At 42.2% G+C, this 18,609-nt stretch overlaps 2 protein-coding genes across 5 annotated transcripts in view; one reads left to right on the forward strand and one right to left on the reverse strand.

Annotated features, from left to right (window-relative positions):
• The window catches only part of LOC118099235 (protein EFR3 homolog B), a 27,096-nt gene extending 25,214 nt beyond the window's left edge, over window positions 1-1,882 (reverse strand). Inside the window, exons 1-2 of one of the 2 annotated variants that reach the window (XM_035143645.1) lie at window positions 1,125-1,325; window positions 756-904 (exon numbers count right to left, since the gene is read on the reverse strand). In XM_035143645.1, the coding sequence (XP_034999536.1) occupies window positions 756-885 (130 nt within the window). In that variant the 5' untranslated portion in view covers window positions 886-904; window positions 1,125-1,325. Of the gene's footprint in view, window positions 1-755; window positions 905-1,124; window positions 1,326-1,743 lie in introns of those variants that run through there. The other variant, XM_035143646.2, reaches the window with a different exon arrangement.
• Window positions 1,769-18,542, forward strand: si:dkey-206f10.1 (adenylate cyclase type 8). 3 transcript variants are annotated; one of them, XM_035143640.2, is made up of 23 exons: window positions 1,769-1,905; window positions 3,162-3,245; window positions 5,878-5,998; window positions 7,021-7,235; window positions 8,235-8,978; window positions 9,416-9,565; window positions 9,905-10,035; window positions 10,202-10,313; window positions 10,425-10,552; window positions 10,675-10,833; window positions 10,986-11,220; window positions 11,678-11,848; window positions 11,952-12,052; window positions 12,734-12,935; window positions 13,983-14,075; window positions 14,297-14,472; window positions 14,568-14,649; window positions 14,795-14,953; window positions 15,341-15,487; window positions 15,724-15,816; window positions 15,948-16,062; window positions 16,226-16,428; window positions 17,159-18,542. In XM_035143640.2, the coding sequence occupies exons 4-23, from the start codon at window positions 7,080-7,082 to the stop codon at window positions 17,366-17,368; spliced, it is 3,567 nt and encodes a 1,188-aa protein (XP_034999531.2). In that variant the 5' UTR covers window positions 1,769-1,905; window positions 3,162-3,245; window positions 5,878-5,998; window positions 7,021-7,079; the 3' UTR covers window positions 17,369-18,542. The 3 variants fall into 3 exon arrangements, with proteins under 3 accessions (XP_034999531.2, XP_034999534.2, XP_047193938.1); XM_035143643.2 differs by lacking the exon at window positions 17,159-18,542 and having other exon boundaries at window positions 15,948-16,058; window positions 16,226-16,391; XM_047337982.1 differs by lacking the exons at window positions 1,769-1,905; window positions 3,162-3,245 and having other exon boundaries at window positions 5,531-5,998.
• The last annotated feature ends 67 nt before the right edge of the window (window positions 18,543-18,609 follow it).

Genomic DNA, 18,609 nt, shown 5'->3' on the forward strand with positions numbered 1-18,609 from the left:
AAAGCTGGATTTCACAAGTATCCGAAGTGCTCATTGGTCCATGAGAGTGAGTTACATCAGGACTGTTCAATGAATTAAAGATGCTGGTAAATTGTTGTCACTTGAGCAATTAATAGAAACAAAATCAGACATAGGCTGCAGCCTTGTACAGATGCATCCACTGCATTTAGCCACAGCTTGGATCCTGATAAGTTAAGATACCTTGGGAGATTTTAGGAGAAACGTATCTTCACAGTTACTGTTAGTTTGATTTTTTTTTTTTCCCCTGGGATGAATCCCAAGGTCATTTTGCTCAGATGGCTGGCATCATACACAATCAAGCTTTGTTTTCCTTGCTCTTGCACGCCTGCACTTGTGAACCAACATCCCCTGTAGAAACACGGTGCCTGCCACAAAGACCATTTTGTCAATGAGAGTTTATGTGTCAGTCGAGATTAAGGATGAAAGCAATTAAATATGACCCAGACTGAAAATAATGAGACTTCACTTTAATTAGACAAAACTGTTCATCAGCAACCTGTGCTAAATACTGATCGCAGCCAGTGGTCCTTCCAATGGTTACCTACTCGAGTGCTAAAGCATCCTTAACACACTCTTAAATAAGCTCTACCGCCTTGTTTGTAACAAGACAGGAGGGAGTTTGCAGCAAGTCAAATAATAGTTTCTACGTTTCAGTGGAATAATTCTCTCATCGTGTGTTTTAGAAACAGCGACAGAGCCAGGGAGAGAACAGAGGAGCTGGTGTTGTCACTTACCCTTGCCAACGCGATGGTCCAGAAGGGTACGACAGTCCAGTGCCAGCCTCTGAGAGGCCGGGACATCAGGCGCAGGCAAGGGCATGGCAGGCAAACAACCACACAACAGCCCACAAGCACACACAAGCATACACACCACAGAAAACCTCCTAAAAAAGGCAAAAACTGACATGTAACACTACAAGTTACAGACTAAAAACATCTACTTATTTGTTTACAATTCTTGAATTTGAAAAGTAATCCTGGCAAAACAATACTCCCAAAAACATCCAACTCACAAGTGCTTGACAAACAAGCTAAATGCAAAATCCACAACTAACCAGTTTGTCAGGAATAAAAAACTACACACATGCTCACACACACACTTACACTTGTCCTCAATGAAGCCTTAGCAGAGAAGCCAAGTCCAACTTGTGTGTGAAGGTGGACACCACACCAAACTCACAAATTCTCAAAGAACCGCTGCAGAAAACCAACTCCTACGTCTCCGTCTTGGAGCTTCTTGGTAATTTATGTTAGTGCATCGGCAGGTTTACCGTATTAACAGAGAGATTAGCGAATTAGTCCTTTCAACAGCAGCTCTGCTTCTCTCGATGCGCGCCTCTCTCATTAATAAACATCTCAGCGACACAATGGGGCTCACTATCCACCGGGAGTCTCTCTCTGGGCGAGAGACACAGGGAGACGCAGAGACAGTGAGGGTGGAGAGAGGCAGGGACAGAGGGACAGAGGGACAAGCATTCGGCCCGTGGGCTTGACGTTCAAGGAATGAGGAAATCACTGGATATCAACTCAGGGAAACTGCATGGTGAGGGATTCCTGTGCAACATGCACATCACATGCATGTGCACACAAGTGTTGGAACATTAATGTAGAGTTTCTCTGACTAAACATTTTCACAATCTGCAGTGATGAACTGTTTTTTTCCAACACTGTCCCACATTGAACTTTTAGGTGAACTGCTGTTTAATAGCTGGGTGTTCCTCACCTGTCATGTTGGATGCTCGTCACAAGGCGGCGTCGCTCCTCCAGGTTCACAGCGGCGGGGAGATGGGCGGCACTTCAGGCCGGAGCGGAGTCTCCACCGGCGGGTTGGGAAATCAGGAAAACCGCTGGATTGTCTTTGGCCTGTGGAAGTTAGCATGTCCAGGTTAGCTGATGCGCTTACACACAAGTGAAACCTGACACAACACGGGAAACGCCACGAAATGACATGTTTCTGTCCGGTGAGGAAAAACAAACTGTGACATTTATCATATCATCACATACCGGGTGTTTATTTACAAACATCCACAGATGCTAGTCAATGAAATTAGCCTTAGCGATGCTAGCTGTCACTGCTTCTCGTGTAACTTTGTTCCACCATAAAAACAGATTTGGACGAGGTTTAAATATGAACTTACGCTTGACAGAATGTAACGATGTTATTTAAAGGGAGACATGTTGTTCAACGAAGCCAGCTATGGTCCTGGTGTAGCAACGTTAGCTAACCGCTACAGTTGTAATACGACAGCACCGTTTACTTACCATGAAGTGAACACGATTAAAATCCGTGTAGCATCCGTTAAAAGCGTGTGACAGGCGGTCACTTAACGTCCGAGAGCTTCTCACATTATACAGTGTTATCAACATGTATCCACCCACTGTTCCCCCAGCTGTTCCTGACAGTATGTGAGGCATTAGTGACACTCACACACACATATAGCACACGCGCACGCACACACGCGTCAATTTCAACTTTATTTATGTAGCACATTAAATACAACTTTACAAAGAAAAAGGCGCAACAAGAAAATATGATATATCAAAAATAATAATGATAATAAAATAGAATAAAATCTGCTGGGATAAAAAAACATTCTCAACTCGAAAAGAAAACCAAAGAGAAGAGATGTGTAATGTGCTGATGTGATGATGCTGCTGCTTAATCACTTCAGGGCTCATGTGGAGACAAAGGTCAATCAGAAAGGGTCATGAAAACATTTAGAATTTTGAATAAATTGTTTTATATAAAATCTGTCCTGGCTAATTGTCATTTAATCTGATATCTGGAGATTATTTTAGTGTTTCTGAACCCTAGTTTTGGAACCAGTGACTCATTATAGCTGAGCTGAATTACTGTAAATTATTATTCTTGTGGCTAAAAATAAACAATTCTGGTTGTAAAAATAAGGAAAGCATTGATATAAATATTGTAATGCTGCAGTATACATTATCCTTAAATTTCCATTTATTATAAGTATAGCTTTACCCAGCACCACTTGGTTGGACACTGTGTGCAAGGACTTTACTTCCTGTCTTGTCCCACTTAAAGACATGTTCTCTAATTATTCAGTGGATGCTGATTCTAACGAAAATGTTCCTTTTTATTCATATAATCTCTGTTCATATGTCCTATTTTCACAGAAAGGTAGTGGAGCATCCAGACCTCTAACTGTCTGCCAACATCTCCAGTTTGTGCAGCGGTGCACGTATCATTGAAAATGAAGGGTACGTATAACAAAATGCCAACTCCCTATTATTATCGGGCTTTATTAGAGGTAATCCTCGATAAAAATCTGCACTCTGTTAACTATAGTTCTAGAGATGAGGATGGGATATCTTGCTTTTGCAGCAGGTCATCTAAACTACCACCTGGTGGCAGCAGTGAGTCAGAGGGAATCGAACTGACGTTTGCAAATTCAAGTGATTATTATCTTCCCGCGAAACTGTTTAATCATAAATTTATCATAATCTTAACCTTAGCATTTTGCAGAGTGGCATCGTATAATTGATTCACATGACGTGTCACATTACCTGCCACCTTTGCTGCTGTCTAAACTTGGTGCCTCTCAGCCGACCACTTCACACGCTAAGGCATTTACTCCCCAGGGTCACCTAACACCACTAAGCCCTGAACTCCCCGAGTCTTTTACCTTGCATTATTTTTGTCTGCCCCTCATGCCTCGTGCTGCCGGCAAGTCTTTACCAGCTCAATGACACGCCTGTGTGTGGCCCTTTGTGAGTAGGATGGCACTACATACAGTGGGATGTGGAGCGAGAGTGAGTCAAGCTAATGATCTGTGCAAGAGTAGAAGTCATTTGCAGATTTGCATGAAAATTCTGATGCAACCTGTTGTTTTGATTAGTAGGGATTAGATTTGCCTTACGAAAGTGTTTTAGAACAGTCTCTACTTTATTGTTTATCTTTGCTTCTTCCCTAACTGGCCGGTACATGCCCTCATTACAAGAGCTTTGTGCCCCAGCCAACAAAAGCTACAAGCGTTCACCGCCCAACTGCAGTCTTATGCCACACACACACGCGTTCACACAGCGCATGTGTGATACACACGGACTGACGCGAATAGATCTCTGTGCCCGGCATAAGTGAAATGTTTGGCAAGCACGTTGGCTGCAGGATCGGCTCTGTTGCTGGTTCGGTTTGAGTCGGTATGAGAATCAGCTGATTAGGCCAGAGCCAAAGCAGTTTGCCGTAATACTAATTAGCTTCTGAGGGTTTTCTTTCCTGTCAGTGGACTAACCCATTCTAACTCCCTCTCGCTGGTGGACACAAGTTCACATGCATTCCAAACTCCAAATATAATTACAGATGGAATGTGTACAGACAGACAGGCACTAACTTTAAGTGCTTCTTAATGACCATTAATGCAATCTTCTTCCAAAACGACCTGCACTGATTTACTCATTGTTTCTAATAATAGTGACAGGGAATCAAACATATTCAAAGAGGGTTTTTTTTATTGCATGCTTTCCATGTGTCAAAGAGATGTGACAGCAGTTAGAGTAAAACTAATTGCCTTAGACCTGGCGGCTATTTTTAGATGTACAGTAATCAGCAAGAAAGGTCTGAGCTACAGAATCGTGGTGGGACAGATGGGAACTCATTAGATCAGCCTTAGGGGCTTTGTGCGTTGCCTGGACACTATTAGCAAAGCAAGTCTCAAAAACTTAAACCAGCTTATAAGTATAGGGACCACAGGCCTCAGCCTAGTGTCTCACATGGTCATCAATACTTAGGTCTTCTGCACTAAAGCTGTTGTTGTTGCTAATATTCTCTCTTGTCATTAACTGCTCAAGTTTCTTTACCTTGTTGATGAACAGTGCAATTTATCTTCTTTTATTTATTTATTTGTATTTGTTTGTATAGAGATATATGACAGGGACCAAACAATGACACATATCTGTACTAACTGATAGTGCTAATATTTCACGTACAACAATAATGTGCAACAACATGTATGATTCCAAAACAAACTGAGAGTTAGATAAAAAATAAAAGACCAATTGAGGGCTGGGGGATGCAGATCAATAATCAAAACAATTTCCATCTTATAAAGCATTTTTTAAATATAATCTTATGAAAATCTGTGACCCATCATCTCCATAGTTGTACTTTTGTACAGTTGTACATAGTTGTAAATTGTTTTATTGACAATAAATCCATTAAGTTGTCTATCAAAGTATGTTTTATCGTGTTTCATACAATGCATTTATTATTTAAGAGAGGAATCAACTGTTGCTTGTCAGATTTTGTGAATTCAAATGCTTTAAATAAAGAATGTTGGGTCCTTTTGCCGTCGAACCACCTCACGATGGGTTAGGATCCAGCTTCCCACAGGCAGCTTGGATTTCATCACCCCCTCGTCCCTACTTGCACATATAAATATTCACATAACCAGGAGCATGACGGCAGTGAAGAGCCAGCTCCTTTTCTTTTCTTTTCCTCATGGGAGTGTATGAAAATAGACTGATAGTAATGCTTTTTAATTTAAAGTGTCCACACTGTTAACAGGTCTGCTTGACTTGGCCAAAGGGTGAGAGAGAGAACTGCATTTATTTGGATGTTGTATTGGGGCCCGTTTGACCTGAGCGTTGCAGGCCAGTGAGAGTGGCTGCTGTCCAGCTAATCCTCTTTGCACTCCTCACTCCTGCCGCTGCGCTTCAACGCAATTGTTGACTTAATTTCAAAACAATCCAGGTGGTAACCCACAACTCTGCCACACTACGACACTCAACACTCATCTTGGCTGGACTGTCATCCCACTCTCCTCGTTTGGATTCTTTGTAGCAGGGGGGGCTATACTTGCATTTTCTCATTTATGGATTACGCCTTAATTTTTAGATTGGTACACGATTCCTGTGCGATGGAATCAGGAAAAGTGGATTATGACGAACTGGCTGAATTTATCCCAGGACAAAAGCTGGACAGGAACAGTGGATGTACAATATGGAAAAAAATACAGGTCAGTTTTCTATTTTCAACTTGTTTGAAACTTATTTTACTCAGAATAGGTGTCAACTATAACAAACAGAGGGCCTTAATTCAAAAAGTCTGTAGACACATTTTGAGTGTTAAAATTGGCAGCATGCCTGGTACAGCTGGATAACAGGTGATCTTTCTAAAGCATGTAGGGCTTTAAAAGTCAATAGAGATGTACCATTCATTCACATGGCAAGTTATTTAACTGCCACTCTGACAGCCTTAATTAAAACTGCAGCTCTTTCATTAAGAAACGTTTCATCATATCAGTGTGGATACGTGATGTTGAGAATCTGACTGGTGACAGTTGACTGTGAGTGGGTGGGACGGCAGCATGAACATAGCCAGAAGGTCCCGGAGGAGTTTAACTCTGGGCATTAAACAGCTCAGGTCTAAATCTGGCTGCCAGTTAATTTGTTGGAAAGCTTCCTTTCTTCTGGCACACGCTGTGTCAACACGTGGAGCCTGTCAGGTGACCTTTTCCAACATGTCTGACTATGTACAGCACTGTTACTCCTGTCGGCATAAAAGATTTTAAACATAGAAGATGCAGAGGGGCTTTTTTGGAAGGTGAAACATTTATTTGGACATATATTATGCTGGTGTAACGTACACAGCATGTGAAGGGCTGTAATAACTCATGCAGTGTGTTCACACTCATAAAATCACAAAGATTCTCCTTTATTGTAGTTTAAGTTCAGAAGTTGTTGCTGTTACTATGTGTGGAAAGTGTAAGGAAGACGTATCAAAATGAGCAAACTGTGGCCTCAAGGAAATCCAATGTGAAGAAAGGTTTCCCATTAAAATACAAAAATTCTTCGCTGCTGAAAGTGTTAACTGAGCATTTTTATCAGTGATGTACCAAAAAAGAAAATTCCACTGACAATGTCAAAGATTTAAAGATTTACTGTAGGATTGTGAAACATCTTAGTGATGTGAGTAAAGTCTCACTGGCCTCCACCTTCTGCTCTTTCACCTCCTGCATCGTTCCTGCTCCCGCTCCAGGTTACTGCTACTTCCTCCTGATCTGAGACCAACAGCCTAGGTCAGCTGAGGTCATCACCATGGTGACCTTCACGGAGACGACACAGGTTTCCCCTATGGGGCTGCGCGAGCCGCCCTGCCTGACGGCCACCCTGTCACCCGGGCTGCGGCGGAAGAAGATGCTGTGGAAGAATGCTGTGAAACACATCATGATCCAGCAGGAGCTCAGCGCTCAGGTGATCCCACACTCATCACTAGATGAACCTGTTGTTTGTACGGCTTTGTTTCTCATTCTTTTGTACACATTCCCCTACAAGACTACGCAGAATGTATCAACTGAAACATGACATCTGACCTTTGAAACACAAACTGAGAAAAATGGAACCTGCACTGTCTGATGATATGTGTGAGTGCCATCATGAACATAGGTTACAAAACCAAACAAGTCTAGATTATCACTGTAACCCGTGTGTAAAGTGTCAATACACCTAAATAACAAAAAAAATCAATTTTGTCAGTTACGGTGTCTTATAGTTTGGTATTTTTACTTTACAAACAGCTGCAAATAAAATGTGCTAAAGCTGCACCACCAATGGAAATAAATACACTTCAGCTGTAAAGATATGGTGGCCAACATTAGACAGATAGATACATATAGATATCGCAAAACCTGACGTAGTAAAACTAACCTTATGGGCTAAACTGTGACAAAATTATGCATGTTTTTTTCTGGTGAGCCAACCAGGGGTGGGCGATATGGCCAAACATTATATGAAGATAAAAATGTTCATATCAGCCCTATTGATCATTATTAAGATAAATGTGACATTATTATTTATTTTATGTTTGAAGACAGATTTTGGCCCTGAGGGAAGGTTGTGGTTTTAGACTCTTCTATATGGGCAGAGATTGACACTTACACCTAAGCATTACATATATATCAAATTAAATTGGTATAATTATTGATATTTTCTCATCACCCAGGTCTAGTGCCAACCCTTGAAAGTCTCAAAGATCAGTATCCAAAAGTGCAATCCAGTGATTATAAAGGAGTGTAAACCACATATATGATAAAAAGACACTTTGTAAAGGGCCAAAATTTGTTTGCTTCCAACCATAAAGCCATGACTATATCATTGCACTGGTCTCTTTTTAAAGGGGTAGTATGATAGTTGGCAAAAAGAAGAGGAATTATACATGTTACAGTAAACACTTCTGGTTTTATGTTGTGACAGGTTGGTGTGGAACCAGCACACAAAATCTTTGTGACAGATGCCTACATGGATGAGATCAACAGACAAATCCGCAACAAGGGCTCTCGTGGGGTCACGAAACGCCGCTCCTCCACATTCAGAGTCCACCCCTCCCAGCCCCGGGGCTCAACCAGTACACACAGCAGCATCGGCGGTTGTTTCAACGACTACGGCAGCGATGCCGACTTCTTTGTGCACTGGGGCCGCACTATTCACGGGGTCTACATACCCTCCCTGAGGCACACCTTCAAGTCCCGTGACCTGGAGAAACTCTACCAGCAGCACTCTTCTCACCAGAGACGCAACTCTCTAGCTATCACTAACGTAATCGACGCTGTGGCCAAGCTGCACGTGTTGGTTCTGTACCTGGCGTTGGCCCCTGAGGATTTCACAGACTCTGTGCGTGGCTGCCTGACGGGCATTTTCATGATGTTCGCTATAGCACTGTGCATCGTGGTGTTGACCTGCAAAGACTCCATGTCCCTGCGGTGGCTCCACTATGCTGGCCTGGCTAGCTGGCTATCGCAGACCACACAGGTGCTGGGAGGACTGGTATACGGACTAGAAAAAGACCCTTCGTGGTACGTTTTGTTCACGCTGTTCGCCACATACACGCTGCTGCCCTTACCTCTGCTGTGGGCCATGTGCGCTGGCTCCCTTACCTCAGTGCTGCACCTTCTGGTGGAGATAGTGCACTACTACAATGATGCAATGCTTTTGAGAAAGGTGAGGAAATCAACTGATTGCCTGTAAAACTATTGTTTCTCACATTGATATTACAGTGTTATGTCTCATATTATTTTTGATTATTCATTATCAATCCAGAAATGCTCCTTTACTAGATACAATCCTTCAAGATATTGCTTTGATCCAGTGTGTAACAATGCTTTAAATTTTCAACAAAAAGAATCAAGCATTCCTCCTCCTGATAAAGGAATATATATATAATAATATATGTGGTATAAGATTGTAAACATTGGCTAAGAAAGTAAAATCTCAGTGTGTACACTCTTTTAAAATGAACCTTTTATATATAATCAAGATATGTTTTATCTACAATTTCGATTTGATACTTGCATTGCTATAAGCCTTTTATTGTACTTGAGATGTTTTGGATGTTCCCGGTTTGAAAAAGTGAACAATATTTTCTCACTTGGATGCAGGTGTTTGCCAAAGGCCTGCTGTACCTGAGCATGAATACAGCTGGCCTGTTTATCCACTACTTGACAGATCACGCCCAGAGGCAGGTTTTCCTGGAGACGCGGCGCTGCATTCAGGGTCGCCTCAAACTAGAGCAAGAGAACCAAAGACAGGTGAGGGCGGCCATTGTGCTGTAGGTTAATCTTGGAGTAATATGTAGACACGGACATAATTTATTCAGACAACTGTAGACTGTTATTACTTTTAAGATGGAGGGATAAAATCAATGTGCTAAATACCCAGTTGCAATCGGGGGGTCCATGACAAATATAAGTGACAAATAGTTTTCGAAATATTTTTTCCAGAGACCCCCCAGAATTTTGCTGTTTCAGGGGGTCTCAAGTGTCAATCAGGTAGTTTGCACCCAGGATAAAAGGCTTCTCGAAATCTCTTGTGAAATGCAAACAGACAGTCTGCTGGTTAAATCACGGGATTATTATGTCGGCACACAGGAGCGTCTGGTGCTGTCAATCCTGCCTCGCTTTGTTGCCTTGGAGATGATCGCTGACATGAGCTCTTTCGAAGATGAACTCAATCCTCAGGAGTTTCACAAGATCTATATACACCAGTACAAAGACGTCAGGTAAACACACACACAGTAGAATTTACAAGGCTTATATATATCTATTTAACACTTTGATTTACAGTAAGTCTAACATGTGTTGACAGGTCGACAAGAAACTGGACAGTGACTTGAATGTGTCATGCATTGAAATTCTTTCTTACACAGTTATCTCTCCTCTCTGCAGCATCCTATTTGCAGACATCAAGGGCTTCACTCTATTGTCCATGAACCTGTCGGCTCAGGATCTGGTGCGAACCCTCAACGAGCTCTTTGGACGCTTTGACCGACTGGCAGAGGTGAAAACCTCGGCACTTTTTATTTCATTTATCTATTTATCATAGTGAACAGGTTATATAGTTTTGAGAAAAGTTAGATTCTAATTTCCCTGGTTTCTTCTCTCACAACAGGATCACCACTGCCTGCGAATCAAGATACTGGGAGACTGTTACTATTGTGTGTCAGGGGTCCCTGAGCCACAGCTTGCCCATGCCCGGTACTGTGTTGAGATGGGCCTGGCTATGATCAGCACTATACGGTCAGCCGACCCTTAATTCTGAATCGAACTGTCAAAGTTACCTGTGAAATATGATGATCTATCACAAAACAATTCATATAATGTGGCTATCCCATTCTAACTTGACTTCCCACCAACACCAGGCATGTGCGGAAGCAGTTAAAGTTTGACATGGACATGAGGATTGGGATCCACACAGGCTCTGTCCTATGTGGAGTGCTCGGGCTACAGAAATGGCAGTTTGACGTCTGGTCCTGGGACGTGGGCATCGCCAACATGCTGGAGGCCGGGGGAATACCAGGGTGAGTGTCCCTGCTGGTTCCAAAGACTGTAAATAAAGATGGACAACCCCTCTCCACTTCCTGTTCCTCCACATGTCCACTTGTTATAGTTTAGAGATTTCTGTGTACATCACCAATCTTTTTTTTTCTGCTTCCTCTTCTCCATCACCCAGACGCATCCACATCTCCAGGGCGACTCTGGACTGTCTACAGGGCACCTACAAGACAGAGGATGGCCATGGCCGCGACAGGAACGAGTTTCTAAGGAGACACAACATCGACACTTTCCTCATCTGCCCTCAGGAGGAAAGGGACAAAGTTGACCACGCCGAGCCGCCCAGAGTCCAGAAGACAAACCGAACGTGGAACCCGGAGATGCCTTTCGGGAACGCCATTGACATGAACAGTGTAGGTGCTGGGGTACAACATAGAGGGATATCATTGTGTGCTTACTGTCACACACTAAAAAAGGTTTTGATTCGAATAACAATAGATTATTTATAGCAGAAAATATGAACTGATCAACCTCACGCCTTTGTGAGGGAAATCTGAAGATAAACACCCCACAACAGACCTGTCTTTGTATATTTTATTATAAGAAGCTTCAAACCTTTGCAAAGGGGTCAATACAGAGACAGAGTCACTAATAATTTTTATGTTCTTGATGTTATCTGGTGGAAAGAAGATGAAAAGCAGATGTAAAGCATTGATAAGATCTGCCGCCGTAACAATGATTTAACGATTGTTTTGCACTTCCAAGGCGTTAATCAACTTCATGGCAGCACACTGCAGTTTCTCACTCTTAAGTAAGCAGAAAGAGAACAGGACACCATAAATTCCATCACATTTTCTTTCCTTACTGTAGATCCTGGCTTCCTTTACAAATGGCTCGCTGCCCAACATATGGCAGTCGACATCAAAAGAGATCAACAAACGCATCAAGCACGCTATTGAGGTTCGCAGCAGTGAGCGTATGCACAAGGAGCACATCACCCCGCTCACCCTGGTGTTCAAGGACACGCACATCGAGGACATGGTAAGCAGGGCAGGGGGAGAGTCAGGCAGGAAAGTCATGCGTTCATTTACCGGTACCTGAAATGTCATGGTGATGTTTCTTTGACCTCTTTTGGTTGGTCCAGTTCTTCCAGATGAGAGACGAAATGTTCAACTCCAACTTGGTCTGCTCCTTCATCATGCTCCTGTTTCTCATGGCTGCCCAGGCCCTCATCCCGGCTCCCAGGTAGGAAAACAGCAACCCCGTCCAGTCAGAGCTGCATTCCATTTATAAGGGTTTATCAGGTTTGAATGGTTCATATATTCCCATATATTTATACCTAAACTCTAAATAAATAGTAATCATCAACATTTTCCCTCTATACCAACAACAACAAGTGAACTAGAATAACACTCAGGAGAGCGCATACCCAATTAGATATGATGAAGCTGCACCAAATTTACTGTGTAAGGGTTAGTGGGTTAGGGTGTGCAAAGTAATTTACTACTTTTTTCATCAAGATCTATGAATTATTAAATCGTGAACACTTCAAAAAACAATCTATCTCACAAAGTAAAAAAAAAAGGTAAAATAAATCCTGGATCTGCACCAGCTTTCTTTCTTGAAGCGTATTACATCCTTCCACAAATGTTCATTGTAATCCGGGCAGTATCTTTTTGCTTAATCCTGCCGTCAGATGCTCTGTCATCTTTGCCAATGCAGAGTAATGGGTGGCAGCTCCCAGATACAGTAAGTTACAACAAATTCTCTCTATGAAGACGATGACTAATATCTTTCTCACCGAAAATATCAGCTTTGTAATAAAAAATTTACTATGGGTAGTATATTTTACTTTGGTGTCATGTGCAGGTTTTCACTCCCTCACCCTTCGGCCTCTTGTCCTCCTCCCTCATTCTTCCTCTGAAGGATGTTCCCGGCCGTCCTCCAGTTTTCCGTCTTTTTGCTGATCTACATGCTGCTGCTGCTGTTGGCCCTGGCTGAAGAGTTCAAGTGGACTCCTGCAGCGCTGCAACACCTCTGCTGCTGGATCCATGAAAACAACAGCGCCCGCAACCTGCTCACCCTCACCGCCATCGCCATCAACTTTGGCTTGGCCTCGACTGACATGGTGAGACAGTAAACATGCAAACCTTCGAACATGCTGTGTAGCATGACTGACCCTCATAAACCCCTTGAACACAAGTAAATCTAATTAAAAGAGCGTTCAATCCTGTTTATGATGCACTTGTAACAAGAAAAAGTAAGTAAACACTTACCACTTACAAATATCTGCATTTATGTATAAACTTGTCTTGAATATGGTCAAATTTGTATTTATGTTACAAAAGTGAAGAAACACAACCTATTGAGCTAAAGATACACAAATCAGTGTGTTGATCTTATCCATGTCAAACACATTATAATAACTTTCACAATGCAGAATGGAAAAAGTAGGTGAACCCTTCATCACGTCATCAGAAGCTAATGTTAAAGTTGAAATTATTAAATTGGGGCCAGAGGATGTTTGACCAGTTAAATCCAAGGGTTCACTTACTTTTCCACCAGCACAGTTGATGTTTAATGTGTTCATTTAAGAAAACACAATAAATATTCATGTTTGTGTGTTATTAGCTTAAGCGCATTATGTTTGTGTGTTGTTAATTTAGATGATGATCATATCCCATTTCATGTGCTATTAATACAGAAAACCAGGTCGTTCCAAAGGGTTCACTGACTTTCTCTCTGCCACTGCGTGTTCTGTTATTCTCACGATCCCTTCTAAAATATGGATAAAGAAGAAAGTCAGACCTCCCTGCTGAAGGAGGCAAACTGTATTTTCAGGCCTATTTGACAAATCACGCACCAAAAATTTCAAAAATGAGGCACAAAGCCTTAAACTGTGGTCACCTGGCTCTTTTGAAAACCTTTACGATGTGTTAAATTAATGATTAACGATGAGTGATTTCCTTTGCTATTCTGTCCAAGTATGTAACTGACAACTAGAGAAACCCATCGTAGAGCAGGAGAGGTCCTCGGGTTCATTCTCACAAACGTCAGCTCAAATCTTGAGTATGTCTAAAATGAGAAATGTGCATCTGCTTCATGTGACACTGCTTCATTCAGCCTTTTGTTAGCAGTCAGAGGTTTTATGTGAATGCTGTGTGTCTGGGTGCAGGTTTGGTGTATTCTCGCTAACACAGGAGAGGCCGACACGATGGACAGAACTAACACAGCCTCGCGTTCTCTCACTGTCTGCACTTACCCTGAGGTGGGTTTTATTTTTACCTCCGCCAATGAGGTTATGTATTAATGGATGTGCAGGACACTGGTTTGTGGGAATGATCTAATAACATTGAGTAAATAGGTCAAACATCTAACCACGTAATAAGTGTTCTCACATTTTCTTATCTGCATTTTTTAAAACTTTGATATATTTCTGTTTTCATCCTCTGTCGCCCCATCTTCTTCTTTACTTCACTGTTTCCTCAGGTGTTTGTGTTGAGTGGTGTGATCGCCATGGTGACTTGTGCCGTGTTTCTGCGTCTAAAATCCCTGCTGAAGCTGGCGGTCTTGCTGCTGGCGGTGGCCGTGTACTCCTACCTCATCCACGTGGCCTTCCTCACGCTTGCACGCCACGATATGCAGCAAGGGTCAGAGCGGAGCATGTACTGTCCTACTTTCTCTTTAATGACATTTTCCTTTTTTTTAACACATAGTTTACATCTTTATATTCCACCTCTCTTCATTTACTTCTGCACAGGTCTCATTATGTCCGGAGGAAAGGAATCTCCATCATCCTCATGATGATGTTTATTGTTGCCGTCTTCTACAATGGACGACAGGTACTTGGTTTGCTCATTATTGATTAACAGTCGTCATGGAATCACTTTCCTAACCTACATATTTAGACCCAAACAATACTGAGCTGATGCATAACACCAGGTGATCTCTAATATATGGTGTATCCATCTACTCTTTGTTCTCCAGTGGGAAGCCACTGCCAGACTGGACTTCCTGTGGCGTCTGCAGGCCCAACAGGAAGTGGAGGACATGAGAGATCTGCGGGAACACAACGAGTGTTTGTTAAACAACATCCTGCCCATGCACGTTGCTCGACATTTCCTGGACCGGAGCAAGAATGACGATGTACCAAACACACCCCCGACCCCATTTCTGACTCTGACAATGACTTCACAGGAATTTTCCTGAGCAAATGCATTTATTCTCACACTATTTGGAATTCAATGCCTTTATCAAGGTAGAACAAACATATAATGATAAGAATTCATATTTATTTTATAATTGTATTTTGGATAAACTGATTGGACTCGAAATTTATTTTAGTGTAGCTGTTTATGGCTTATTTTGAAAACTGAAATAATTGAAGACAAACTTATGGGATAGGAATTTTATTTTATTTCTAATATTATAGTGGACTTTTAAATTTGATTTGTTGTTGAACCGCTTAATGTTTGGCGTGTTTTCGAATTATTTTGCCAAGAATTACAGCATCTGACATAATTTTCATTCCAGGAGCTTTACTCCCAGTCCTATGATGAAGTGGGTGTTATGTTTGCCTCCGTCGCTGGGTTCAATGAGTATTTTGAGCAGAAGGAGATCAGACACGAAGGAGTGGACTGCCTCCGACTGCTCAATGAGATCATCGCTGACTTTGATGAGGTGAGCGAGTGATGTACAGTAGTTTCAGATCATTGACTTAAACATATATCTAAATATTTTGTTGAAATAGTTGGTACCTGGTTCTCAATCAGAGCAGTTGAAACAGTATTTACCTTCCTCTTCAGCTGATAAAAATAAAAACGAAGGACAAATGGGTATAATTTTCATTGATTTACTCAGCTCACTCGATGTGTGAGATTATCGTATCTTTATCTTTATGTGTTTCTTCCTCCAAGTTGCTGGAGGAGTCGTACTTCCACTATGTGGAGAAGATAAAGACCATCGGGAGCTGCTACATGGCAGCTTCTGGCTTAGCTCCAGATGGACAGGTGGGAGATCCTCTCGTTCAGTTTGTTTTGTCCTTCAATCATTGGCAGCAGCTTTAATAAATCCATTCTTCCACCTCTCTCTCTCTCTCTCTCTCTGTGTCGAACTCTGTGTGAATCTCTCTCTCTCTTAGGCGTCCATGGATGAATGGAATCACCTGAGTGAGCTGGTTTTGTTTGCATTGGCAATGCAGGAGACCTTGAAAGAGATTAACAGGCAGTGTGCCAAAAACTTTCAGCTGCGTGTGGGTAAATGGCTGACCTCGCACACACACACACGCACACACGTGCACACACTTATATACGTAAACAAATAACATGCACCCTTGTCTAGTATACCTAGTGTCCTACAGCTACTAATGTTATATCATTTAGTCTCAAGTAAATTATTTTCTTTGTTGGACTCACACAGGCATTGCCCATGGGCCGGTGGTGGCAGGTGTGATCGGTGCCACCAAGCCGCAGTATGACATCTGGGGGTCGACAGTGAACCTGGCCAGCCGCATGGACAGCACAGGAGTGAGCGGCCGCATACAGGTACCTGAGGCCACGCGCAGGATCCTGGCAGAATGGGGCTTCGTGCTGCAGTTACGTGGGGAAATCTTTGTCAAAGGGGTGAGTAACAGAAAGATGGAGGCTGGTTGTGTTTGTTTGTTGCTTGGGATCAATCAATATTTAACTGTAATTCAGTCTTTATTAGTACAGGGAAACTGAGAATGGATGTGTGTTGCTGAAAAGGTGCAATGTTAATAATGTTAATAACAAAGTCCTGCTGGCACAGGAGCTTGACCAACTGTTAGCCATTCACAGCTGTCAATCATGTTTCATCCCTTTTTTTATAGCATCATATAACTAATTAAAACCAAACTTACCGGAAACATGAGCACTTGGAGGTTCATCAGTGGGATAAGACCTACCTAAAAAGATGCAAGGCACCATAATGACTCAGCATGCATAGCACCAGGGGCCTGAATTGTGATTAATATTATTAGTAACACTTTTTTTCTACCAAGACAAAATGCTTTTCACCTCCATCTGTAGCTATAACTTCAGACTGAGACAAGGTCTGATCAATCAGTGGAGGTGGAAGCTGGGAACAGGAGAGTGCAGCTCAAAATGGGCCCTGACCTGAGTAAAGGCAGTAGCTAATCAGCACAAGTGTGGAAACAACCAGCTCTGAGTGTGAGGGAACAACTTGAACAAGGGAGACACCCACTGGTGAAAAGAAACAACACACAGCCTCCAATAAACGCCACCATGCATTTGTATTCCTGCTCAGGATGAGGTGTTGTATTTGTGATTGAAAATAACCAACCTATGTTGTTGACTGCTGTTGTCCCTGTAGGTGAGTGAGAGCCAGGGCAAAGTCCGCACCTATTTCATCAGCACCGTGCGCAGTAAGATGGCCAACGTGGTGACAGATGGCCGCACAGGGAGCCGCACGGCAGGACGCATGACGCTGGCAGGAGTGGTGTTTGGTCTGGTGCAGGCCAGAAACAAGGAGAAGATGAGAGATGTCAACGGGGGTTTCAGTCTGGCGCCGTGCCCCCTGTAATGCCGAGGGGTCAGATGACAGCAGGTAGAGGAGGACCCACACCAGCCATATTGTTTCCACTGGTTTACACTCATGTCACACCTTTGCCATATCAGAAATTAGCTGCACACTGGTCAGAAGTTCCAGTTTCCCCTCCTTCCATGACTGGGTCCTCCTCCGCTTCGCTGTCATCGATACAGGAAATGTGAATAATAAAGGTTTCGGATGGTTTTGTGTTCAAGCGACATACATGGGAACTCCGTCATCGCCAGAACTCTGCAGCACTGATTTCAGTTTGAAGTGAACAAAGGCCAACATTTGTTTTTTTCTTTTTCTCAGACCTCAAAGCCAAATCACAGACTACCTCAAATCCGCCAGCTCAACCTTTCATAGACTACCAATGGCCTATACTGAATCATGTTGTCATTGTATTATCATGCATGATTTTTACAGTGCAGTACATTTCATATTGTGAGTTCACGCGTTATTTCATTTTCATGTATTGATCCATCAGCTATACAAGTTTATCCTGTGAAGGAGCCAGTTCCAGCGGACTTAGGGCCAAAGTTTGTTGGATGTAGAGTACACGCTGGATATCATCGTATTTTAAATACATAGAGACAATCAACGTCACCTGTAAGGAGGCCGGAGTATTTGGATAAACACATCCACACATGGGGTTCGAACCCAGACACCCAGAAATTCAGCAAAGAGGTTGATGCCAAAACAGCCCCAAGGTCACATTTTCTTGATATAATAATAATTGTTATCGAACTCCTGATGCGTATTAAAGCTGTCCTGTTAAAACCAAGTAAAGATTGACATCCTCTATGGGATTGACTCAGTAACTGATAATATCAGACTTATTCTTAAATAGGAAAACCCCAAAGGGTGTGGTTGTAAATCCATTAACCATTTACAATGTAAATTACCAAAAGTATTTATCAGTGTTTGTAATATACCTCAGATTTTTATTGTATTTAAAAAAAAAAGAAATACTGGCTGGGAATTTAAAATAAGGCTGTGTTTTCTGAAAGTTTGGCATTTTCTGGAAATGTAATCTGTACTAGTCAAATAGTCACATTTTGTTTTTCATTTGTTCCGAGGTATGTTGTGTTTATTTTTCTAAATGATTTTTACAAAGACAATTTAATAGCGTACAATTTCTGTTTATAAAACCAGTAACAACAATGAACCTGAATGGGCTTATTTTTTACTTTTATCCTGCATATATTTCCAAACATATTTTATGGTGTTAAACT

This window comes from Hippoglossus stenolepis, chromosome 20 (genome assembly GCF_022539355.2).
Source record: "Hippoglossus stenolepis isolate QCI-W04-F060 chromosome 20, HSTE1.2, whole genome shotgun sequence".
Classification (NCBI taxonomy): domain Eukaryota; kingdom Metazoa; phylum Chordata; class Actinopteri; order Pleuronectiformes; family Pleuronectidae; genus Hippoglossus; species Hippoglossus stenolepis.

Bases quoted from the DNA above. Each gene is read 5' to 3' on its own strand.
- si:dkey-206f10.1 (XM_035143640.2), top strand. From the start codon at position 7,080: ATGGTGACCTTCACGGAGACGACACAGGTTTCCCCTATGGGGCTGCGC. The intron at 10,036-10,201 runs GTAAACACACAC...TCCTCTCTGCAG, and splicing joins CACCAGTACAAAGACGTCAG to CATCCTATTTGCAGACATCA. The intron at 15,488-15,723 runs GTGAGCGAGTGA...TCTTCCTCCAAG, and splicing joins TCATCGCTGACTTTGATGAG to TTGCTGGAGGAGTCGTACTT.